This window comes from Centruroides sculpturatus, unplaced genomic scaffold (assembly GCF_000671375.1).
Source record: "Centruroides sculpturatus isolate CEXI.00-Female unplaced genomic scaffold, Cexi_2.0 scaffold66, whole genome shotgun sequence".
Taxonomy (NCBI): Eukaryota; Metazoa; Arthropoda; class Arachnida; order Scorpiones; family Buthidae; genus Centruroides; species Centruroides sculpturatus.
Window position 1 is genome coordinate 462,386 of NW_019384408.1, and position 11,708 is coordinate 474,093.

The 11,708-nt window shown below is 28.6% G+C and overlaps 1 protein-coding gene across 2 annotated transcripts in view; it reads right to left on the reverse strand.

Annotated features, from left to right (window-relative positions):
• Positions 1-10,952, reverse strand: part of LOC111618951 (ras-related protein RABF2b-like) — a 32,388-nt gene extending 21,436 nt beyond the window's left edge. The window contains exons 1-3 of one of the 2 annotated variants that reach the window (XM_023360577.1): positions 10,761-10,952; positions 10,410-10,583; positions 3,067-3,163 (exon numbers count right to left, since the gene is read on the reverse strand). In XM_023360577.1, coding sequence (XP_023216345.1) covers positions 3,067-3,163; positions 10,410-10,458 — 146 coding nt within the window. In that variant the 5' untranslated portion in view covers positions 10,459-10,583; positions 10,761-10,952. Of the gene's footprint in view, positions 1-3,066; positions 3,164-10,409; positions 10,712-10,760 lie in introns of those variants that run through there. The other variant, XM_023360578.1, reaches the window with a different exon arrangement.
• Between the last annotated feature and the right edge of the window lie 756 nt (positions 10,953-11,708).

Here is an 11,708-nt window from a genome sequence, read left to right on the forward strand (position 1 = left end):
TTTGCTTGAATTTCGTTTCTTCTGAGATCGCAGCAATGCGCGACGGATAAGCTAGTATTTAAATAAATAGATGTTATATGTTTTTATCAAAGCAAGAATTGGCATTTAGAGGGCATATGGAATATATTGGATCTAATAACAGAGGTAATTATAATGAACTTGTTTATTAAGTACGTCAGATAAATAATCTATTAAAAGTACATTTAAAGAAAGAATTAACTGATTGCCCCTGGATGTCGGCTTCTTATAGAAACACAGCTTCCCTATCATCAAATGTCACGGCACGCCCCTGCAATAATGATGTTTAAAATTACAAATGATACCTGTATCCAAAGTTGTGCAATTGACATTTTTTTTGAAACACTCAGTTTTTATTTTGTCCAAAGTTGTAGATTATAATGAACAGAGCAATTAGCAAAAAAATGTTTTTTGGTTTTCATTTTCAGTTAAATTCAGTTATATATACTTCAAAAATTTTCTTTCTTATCCATCAAGTTAAGATCAAGATATTCAATTCCAATAGCTTTATAATCTTTTGAACAATAGGTTGTTCAGAATTTTTCTGATTAAAAGGCTAGAGGTCATATGTCTATCTTATAATCCATGGTAATTACATATCACTGCTGTCAATATTACAACACAACCCAACAGTAATTTGAGCCTTGTCCTGATTCTGTCAGGCTAAATTTGAATCACAAACTGTTTATTTATCTTTAACTCATTAAACTCCATAATAGAGAAGCATAAAATATCACACTGAGCCATACTCTTTTTTATGGATAAAATAGCATAAAAATTATGGCCATCTAATATATTTTGTTTTCATTGTCAAAAAACTTTTTTTCTTGATTTTTAGACATGTTGTGGAATTGCAATATATGGCCTGAAGATTTTTTCTGAAATTTGAGCATGCTTTCTCTTTCTATCTGGTTTACATTGTTCTTTTTTTCAATGGCTTCTTATTCTTTAAATGTTTGCAATAGTTGAATCACAAAAATTAGTTGTTTGGCTTATTGCAAAAGTTGATTTTAATTGTTGATTATAAGCAAGTTGTAAAACAAATAATGGCAGACATTGAAAATGGCCCAAAGAGACAAAGCAATATTTGCTGCCATCTTATAATTAAATATGTCACAGTGCAATAAAACTTAAATATCAAAATTTTAAAAACACTATCTGGACAACAAATCAAAACTTAAAAAAAGACATGTTTGAATAAAAAAAGACAAAATTTAAAAAAAAAATAATATTTAAGATGTATTGATTTTATTTTGTAGCTTATGTTTATCCAAAATATTTTCAAAATATATCAGATCTAGAATACTTTCATTTTAATTTAAATCTATATTGGATTGTAAAGAAATTTTATGTCAACATTTTTGCTAAGCGAAACAAATAACTTAATTTTAATTAAAGTTTGATAATTATTATATTTTAAGCTTTTCTTCTCTGAAAGGTAAAGATCTTAAAATAGGCTGACCATAATTTCTTGATACCAAAAAGGGGCAGGTGAGCTGAAACTGATAAATATAGGACTTCTCTTACTAAAATTTCATCAAGAAATATAGATTGGCATTATTAACAATTTGTTAGTACAGTAGAGCGTCGATTATCCGAATCAATTGGGGACTGGGGTTGTTCAGATAACTTATTTTTCGGATAACCAATTATGTACGAAAAAATATATTAATTTATCCCATCTAGACATTTTTCTCCGTTGCTTGTCGCTTCGCGTTGAATTTTTGTCGATGTTAAGCCTAACGAAGACTATCGTATCCTTAAAAATTATTTTTTTATTTTGTACGAACAAAATAAATATATTGAAAAATATAAAAACAATAAAAAATTATACTTCAGAAGTTAATTTAGTATCAAATATGTAAAATATTTGAGTAGCCCAAGACATAGCCAAAGATTGCAGTGCCACAGCACTGGCAAAAATTTAAATTTGCCGACTGGAATTCTTTCGGATGATTGACGTTTCGGATGATTGACTTTTGGATAATTGACGCTCTACTGTATTTAATTAATTACTGATATTCATTTGGTAGCATAAAAAAGAATATGTAATTTTCTATAAAAGATTTTATTTTCAAAAATCTAATAAAAAAAAAAGTAATAAAACTTATCACGTTGTAAGTTGCAGTTAGCTTTATAATTACCATCATCATTTTTGTGGCCTCAATATTTAATTTTGACTTCAGGGAATTCATGTGCAAAAATATTCTCTCTACTGTAGATGTTGTAGTTCCTGATAAACAAAGGACTATTTATTATTAAGTTATTAAAAAAACGTTGGAATTCAAGCTCCTTTCTGTGCATTTCATTAAATATTTTGACCCATCTAGCAGATGCATCAATTGTTTTCTTCATTTACCCAATCTCAACCCAATTGAGCATTTATAAGATCAAATTGAACAAACAATCAGAACAGAATCAATAACAAACAAAACTGATCTTAAAAACATCATCAACAACAGAGTTTTGAATTTAATAGACAAAACTGTTATAAAAATTTGGATGAATCAATGTCTGGTTATACGGGCAAAAAAAGGCCCAACTTGTTCTTAAAAGTATAAAATATTTTGTTGTTTTATCATTATTTCTTCTGTTTGGATACTTATGTGATATTTGAAATGGCAAAAATTTTCACAAAATTATATTTCTCTTTTTGATGAATGTTTTTGTACATATAAATACTTTTTTTCTACTGTAAAAAAGTCTAAAGATTTTACATCTGTCATTATTTTGTTTTCCTATTTCATGTAAGAAATGAGTGATAGCTAAAAAACTCTTTCATTCTATAGGTGTCCAGATAGTTTTGTGAGCTGGTGTAAAAAATTCATTGAAATTATATTGTAAATGATAAAAATACAGTATATAATACAATATAATCATACAAATACATATATTGTGTATACTGAAAATAGAACTTATTAGTAATGAATTAAACTGAAATAAATAAATATGCATATTCTGTAAATAATATCTACATCTATAATATTTAAAGAAATTAATTTTTCTGAAATTTTCACTATAAAAAGAAAAATAAATAATTTTACTTACATTCGACAGGTAAAGAATGATGCTCCTATAGTTGGTGAAACATGTCTACTGAAAACTTGTCCAACATATCTCAATATAATACTAGTTTTTCCTACACCTATTAATAAATTATAGCTTTTAATTTTCGTTTTAAATACAGATCATCATAAATGTTAAATTCATTTATTATCAGAAATTTATATATAAGCCATTTTTTATTTTTGGAGAATATATATATTTAATTTATTTATTTATTTATTTCTAAATACAATAGGAATTGTCCAATAGAGAAAAGATTTTCTCCCTCCAATAACAATACAAAACACTAAACATAAAAAAAAACCAAAAATAATACAAAATTTCCTTACAATGATATTTATTGTTGTATATTATGAGATAAATTTTTAAAATACAGAATTGAATATATAATTATACTCAATAGTCAAGAGAATAATAATCAATTTTCAATTGTTGAACAGAATAATGCAAACAAAGTTTTAATTTATATATAAAAGTTGTATACGTAATAGTACCTTATACAGTGTCCCAGAAGTCCTTATAAAGTTTAAATTTCACTATCTTAATATAATTGTTACAGATTTACAATAAACACCATTGTAATGTATATATACAGTGTATATTTTTGATTGGAATACATATATTGTTTAAACACCAGTAAACATCTCTCACAAATAAAAAAAAACAAAGCAAAAACTTTACATGTACCTATTCTTCCAAGTTCACACATCAGAAATTTTTGTTTTTATTCTAACATGTTGCCTGTCAATCTATTATTACTAAAATTGCTTTTCTAATGCCATTTTGATTTTGTATTATTTACTGTGTATTTTATTATGTAAATTTTTCATTTTTATTTTCTAAATAAATACTGTCAGGCCATGTTTATTTTTGGTTCTTAATCCAAATGCCCACTATTCATTATTAACATTTATTTTATACAATTAGTTTCATATCAGACATTGCGAGCCAGATTGCATTTCAGGAGGTAAGTCTTGTAGTGTCTGGAATCAACTGAGTAGTTCTGGACATTGTGTTAGGGCAAGAGTGCAAGAGTGTTAAGGACTTTACAATCAAACACACTTAAGAGATCTTGTCGATACAAAAAAAATTTTATCCTTTATAACAACAATAATCATTAATATACAATAGCCGCACAAAGAACAATTATGACTAACCAATCTCAGGGCATAAGAGCACAACGATGAGGCATTACAAAATTTATCTGACTGATAACTTATCCTAATTATAACTATGAATACATACGTATATACAATTCACATAAATTACAAGATGATCATGCGCTGGCAATCCACAACATACGACACTTTATACACGCATTGGTATCCTTTTCTAACAACACGTTTTAGTATAACGTGACAATGAAAATTATCCTTCTCCTCAGAACGAAGTAAGAGTTACTAGGCATTCCCTTCAATTATGACTCCTTCTTGGTCAGGGAATTAAGACAAAATTCAGATCTTTCACTCGGATGCAAACAGATTCCTCTATTATAACCCCTTCTCCTCGTTCCTTGCTGAACAAGATACCATGATTCTCACCTCTTCTCAGAAGTCCAAAACGTCTTGTCCAGGTGGTAAGTAGGCAACCCAAAAAGTGTCTTATCCACACGTAACCTCACCTTTTATATTTCCCTCCATCCGGGGCTAAAGCCCAGGCCACGTGGTACACAGGTGTCCAATTGCCCGCCTGTGTACAAAAACCCGTCAACAGGTGACATGTGAAAACAGAACAACTAATTCATGTGACAATACTTCAAAACCCGACATAGACAGAACGGATATATATATACATATATATACATACATAAAACTCTACAATAATAATAGTAATAGTGCCAGAGTACTACAATCTCCTCTGCTCTAATTTTTAATTTTCTTCTCCAAATCCTAAACTTTGAATCAAAATTCATGAAGCTGTCTTTAGTGACATTGGATATTACACCCTCCTCATAAGTTCCTGATTCATGCAACTAAACAACTTCACCATTCATATTATCATGTTGCTTCCCTTGAGTCACAAATTATAAGAAATTAGTCCCACAGACCATCTCTGGTCTCAGGTGTCACTCTGGAAAATTTAAAAATATCACAAACCATTTCACCAGTTTTAAATTTTTTTCACCACTTCAAATTATTTATTGCCACCAGTTTTATTTAGTAATTAATGCAGATGCTGGTAGTCTTATCAGTTTGGAGTTTGGAAAGCAAAAGTAACATGTTAAGCTGTCACTTATCTGTTAGCAATAGAAATAATTTTTGAATAATTTTTAATGACTAATTCCAAATATCACATTTGACCACAATGTTTAAACAGCATTTCACATCATCTGTCATGTCAAAATTTTTGTTTTAGACTACTGAAAAAAAATTAGAGAGAAAAAAGTCACCCCAAAAAATTTCCCAAACTTTCTGTCAGTCAATAAAAAGTCCCCAATCTAAAATCGTTAGGCAGCATTACATGAAAACTTCCTTCAATTTTCAATGTCACTTCCTACTTTTCTGTCCAAATTTGCTGCATGATGTCATGAAATCACTAGGTATATGGTGCACAGTACTCCCATTGCATGGGAGCGCTACATTCTGAAGCATGTTTTGAGATTTAATTTCATGCTGAATGTCAAAATAAGCGGACTAGAGTTTTATCGCCACTTACTATTGCCAATATTATATTTTTATCATCACTTTAATAAAAATATTGCCAAGTGATGATTTTGGCACTAAGCAGCACAACCCCGGGTCTGTTACGTAATCAACTAAGAATTATATAACTGAATTAAGATATCATTCATCAAAAATATACAGTCCCTGAAATAAACATTTGTCATCAAGAAAAAGAAAATTCAACAACAAATTGACTAATTGTATCTTCTAATGCAGTAGTAGAAGTAGATTCTGCTTTTTTGCAAAAATTTTCAATGTTCTAGATTTTGTAATTGTACCAAGAGTATTACAATTAACAGACCAATTGTTATATGTAATAGATGGTTCTATCACTAACATTCATTATTCTAGTTTATAATTCTTCTGTATCAGACAGAACTCGCAACCCACACCAACTCATTCACACATGTACAATGTTCCATCATCTACTCACATTCATATCACTTAGTGGGGCTCTTGAGAGCACTCACTCCAGAGGTACAGATGGCAATTAGCTTTCCCTTGCTTTGTTTCAACTGTCAGTGTATAGCTGCTTTTCAACTTTGTATTTTCTGTCTTCTTTTACAGTCTAAATTTGGTTAGTTTAAGTTAGTCCTAGTTGTAAGTTAGATTAGGGACCCTTAACTTGGTTTCTGGTTAGGTTATGATAGATTAGGTTAAACTAGATTAGGTTTTTTGCGCTCTCTGTCTAGCTTTTAAGTAGTTTTAAGATTCACAATTGCATTCAGTTTTATTAGTATTAAGTAGGTATAAGTCTTCCTATTAACGGTCTTAAGGCACTAACTTCAACACTTAGCTATTCGTGGCAACACTCAATCATTGGAGTTTGGTACACTCAGGCCCTTCTTTTAGACCCTTCGAGGGACTATGGCCTTGCAGCCCAAAAACTGCACGCCAACATCAAACAGAGGGTACTGTAGCCATATGTACGCCAATCAGAGGGATCCTGCATTTCTGTACTGGCATTTATCTCCTCTCCCTCCTTCCCCCCTTTCCCTCTTTTCTGCTGGCTAAACACCTTGTGCATGGCCAAAGTCTTTCTTGTATGTATGTATGTATGTATGTATGTATGTATGTATGTATGTATGAGACAGAACAGTTTTATTTGTTAATGACAACACTGATTGTGTAGTACATCTGAAGCATTAGAAATCAATTCACAAAAGAAATATTATTAATTTCTTGTAAAGAAATCTAAGTTTCATTGTCCAACTGACTTTAAGAAAATGCAAATTTTTCTGCTCTCTCTCTCTCTCTCTCTCTCATTTCTTTATTTGTGCTACATTCAATCCATCCAACTTTGTTGTTTCTTCCTCCCTTTATATTGTTTCATCTGTATGAAAATGCCTCTCTGCTACTACCTAAATTTCCATCAATTTTGATTTTTTATTACTTTTAAAAAAAATCAATTTTTCAAAAATATTTCCTCAAAATTGATGAAAAAACTTTATGGGTTAATTGTACATAAATAACCCCCGTTTTTTTGCCTGGACCGCATTTAATCAGAGACAAAAATTTTATTCGTATTCTTTATTTGTCTCTGATTAAATGCGGTCCAGGCAAAAAAACAGGGGTTATTTATGTACAATTAACCCATAAAGTTTTTTCATCAATTTTGAGGAAATATTTTTGAAAAATTGATTTTTTAAAAGTAATATAAAGTAAACCGCACCATGGATATATACATATCTATTACTTATAGCAGATAATTTTGATTTTATTTTCAGATTCATCTTCAGTCCCTAATCAAATAGTAGCTACTAACAAAATGTTTAGAAATGAATATTTTCTTCTCATATTTAAATTATTCAGTTGTTGGAAAAAAAAATTAAACAGTATCTACACAATATTCACATACAGACAGCCAAATAGCCAAGCAATCAAGATGGCAGCCTACTGCTCTGGGGGACATGGGACCAAATCAAGACAAATCAAAAGAGCCCCAGGAATTTTTCAGATGCTGGTTTGTCCGGATATGTCAGGTCACATCTCTCACCATCCAGCTATCCCATTGTGGGCCTGGCTGAACTCATAATAGGCTTGCTAAAACAGGCCCTCTTAGTGTTCGCAGGGTGGAAAGAGTTAAAAAATATATATTCACACATTAAAATGTGATTAAGTATCATATGTTCCAGCTTTTTCTCATTTCCATGATCAATAAGATCATCAGTCCAGTTACATTTATTTATTGCTTAATTTTTTCTTCCATTATTTAGAACATTAAATTCTAGTACTAATCATTTTATATTTTGTATAATTTTTCTAGAATTATTTATTTTTACAATAGAACAATGACAAGAACATATTCATTTGTATTATCATGGCATAAAAAACATACTCAAGTTTTTTAATACATTAAAACTTGGGTATACTAACTATACATGCTGTTTTGAATAGAACAGTTTGTTTCTTTGTTCTATTCCTGCCATCGTTTTAGTAAAATTTTAGTAAAATTTTCAGTTTTGTCCCATTTTCTGAAAATCAACAAACTTGCATTTGTTGTTGTGTATTAAATACATTTGTATAATGTATTCCAAAGTCATAATTTGTTAGAAAATGTTTATTATGAATTGATATGGGTCATAAATTTGAATGAATTCTACTAGGAAACAATAGCATTAAATATAGCTTACAGAATAGTTAAGAATTTAAACATATTACAGAAACAGGTGAAATTTGACAACTTGATCAATGGCACTAATAAGGACAATAACAATCAACACTTGAAGAAATTGAATGAAGAAAACAATTGATGCATCTGACAGATTGGTCAAAATATTTAATGAAATGCACAAAAAGGATCTTGAATTCCAATGTTTTTTTAATAATTTAATAAAAATAGTCCTTTGTTTATCAGGAATTACAACATCTACTTTAGAGAGAATATTTTTACACATGAATTCACTGAAGTCAAAATAATTAAATATTGAGGCCACAAAAGTAATGGTAATTATAAAGAAAAACTGCAACTTACAATGTGATAAGTTTTATGATAAATTTGTGAATAACTAGAACTTAAACAAATAAAGTACTGTACATCTGAAAAATATGCTTCACTTGATCTTAGAAAACCTTCTATTTCAACCTAACTATTAAATTTGATTTCATATTGTGATAAAAATATTATGTTTTGTTATTAGATTTTTGAAAATAAAATCTTTTATAGAAAATTCTATATTCTTTTTTATGCCATCAAATGAATATCAATAATTATGTACTAATTGTTAATAATGATGATCTATATTTCTTGATGAAGTTTTAATAAGAGGAGTCCTGTATTTATCAGCTGCAGCTCCCTTCTCCTGTTTAAGTATAAAGAACCTATAGTCAGCCCACATTAAATCATTTTATAGTAATTATTTTCTTTAATTTGATTTTATAGCTTTGTAATCACTGGATTAATCATACATACAAAATTCAATCACCTTATTTTACAAAAAATAAATTATAACTAAAAACTCTTTGAATTATTCTCCAATATTTATAATTATGTTTAAAAATATAAAACATAGTTAAAAAAACTACTAAACATAAAATATGGAAATTTCTGTTTTATTTATGTACATATTTTTATTAATAATAAAATATAGTTTCTTTATTACTTGTTAAAACACTTATTTCTTATATTGAACTTATTAATCTTTTAACTGGCAAAATAAAAATAAAATCAAGATTTCAAAACAAAATGTAAGAAATGAACAAAATATTTATAATCTTCCAAATGTTTTTGCTTATTTTAAACATCATTTTTTTTTATGATATTTGAAGTATATCATAAAAAAATGATGTTTAAAATAAGCAAAAACATTTGGAAGATTATAAATATTTTGTTCATTTCTTACATTTTGTTTTGAAATCTTGATTTTATTTTTATTTTGCCAGTTAAAAGATTAATAAGTTCAATATAAGAAATAAGTGTTTTAACAAGTAATAAAGAAACTATATTTTATTATTAATAAAAATATGTACATAAATAAAACAGAAATTTCCATATTTTATGTTTAGTAGTTTTTTTAACTATGTTTTATATTTTTAAACATAATTATAAATATTGGAGAATAATTCAAAGAGTTTTTAGTTATAATTTATTTTTTGTAAAATAAGGTGATTGAATTTTGTATGTATGATTAATCCAGTGATTACGAAGCTATAAAATCAAATTAAAGAAAATAATTACTATAAAATGATTTAATGTGGGCTGACTATAGGTTCTTTATACTTNTCGATCACATAACGTGCCACATGATTTCTCCCGAAGTATCACTTTGGGACGGGTACCATAGGTTCGCCACCCCTGGTCTATGCTATACTTGGAATTGCTTCCCCTCCCATTTTAGAAAAGTCTATAGGATAATCAAGATGAATAAGAACATCAAGAGTAAAGCATCAAAGAGTAGGAATCTTCCATATGATACGAATGGAAATATTTATTTATTTATTTAAAAAAAAATACAATTTTTTTTATATAATTTCATAACAAACTGCTTATGCGTTACTTTAACATTAATTAGATTAAATAAAAAAAAGTTAATGACGTCCTTTACTTTTGCATAAAATAAAAAAATTTGTAGTTACTTTAAATGTAGATTTATTCATTTATTAAACATTTAGTTAAAGTACAGTAATTAATTCATTAATCGATTAACGCTGGTTGAAACTCACCCTGTAATCCTAGAACTACGACTTTCGCTTCGATTGACTTCTCATTCATTCTAATAATTTACTTTGCCAAGCCAACAATCCATAATAAAAGGCAAGATGTACATTACAAATAATATTCTCGGAATATAAACAAATTCAAATCAGTTAAACATGGGAGACATTTTACGTCCTTAACTGAAAGTAGATAAGTAGGAAGATTATCCATTCACGTGAACTGTTTAGAGATACACAATCCACCAATCATAAAATAAGCATTACGACATTTTGTCGCAATATATTTTAAAAAGATAAAATAAAAAATAATATTTCACCGATTAATTAACAAAATGATATCAAAAATTTGAAATTTACATTCCTTTCGCTTTATTTAACTCTATCGTTATTCTTATTTGTTCAAGTCTCAGTATACAGAATAATGATCCGTGTTCAGCATAATATAGGTGAATTGATGCAAAGATTGAACATTAAATTATAGCATTCGTGAATTAAATATGACTGATTTGAAGCCTATATCATTTCAATTCAGTTTTAATTATTAGAATTTTAAATTTATGTCTGATTATTGATTATACAATACATTTTCGATATAACAGATAGCTTTGTAAAGAAACAATGGAAATTTATATATTTTGTCCAATTTTCGTGAAGTATGGTTTAAGAAAACATTATTTTACTAAAAAACTAATTGTTTTAAATTTTATTTTATGTAATAAAAAGTTTACATAAATGCAGTGGCGTGTCGTAACATTTGACGATAGGGAAGCTGTGTTTCTGTAAGAAACCGACTTCCAGAGGCATCAGTTAATTGCGCGTCAGTGATGGTCTAGGGTCCATTCATATTCGTTTGTTCGATAAGCCAGTAAAAACCGTAAACTTCTCTAAATGTATTTTTAATATAACAATTGCATTCTGAATCGCTAGCCACGATATAAGGAAAAAATTTTTAAAAAAATAAAAAAAAAAACTTAGTGAAATAAAATGTACTGTACATACCTGGTACAAAATATTCTTCAATTGTACGAATATACTTTTAAAGAAAATTATAATTAAATATAGCTTTATAAAGAAACGTACTGTACTGTACATAAAAATAACATAAAATATTCTTTACTTTTTAAATCTTAAAACAATCCACTTAGTCAAATAGCTCCCTACCAGTGGCTAATGTTTGGGATCAGAGACGGTCCTGCAGTATATACATGCACGCGGACTGCCAAATCCCGAGGGTGCCGATACCGGTCAATGTCAAATACCTCTTTTGTCACCAGAGCCGTAACTAGCCATTCCTGTGCCCTGTGC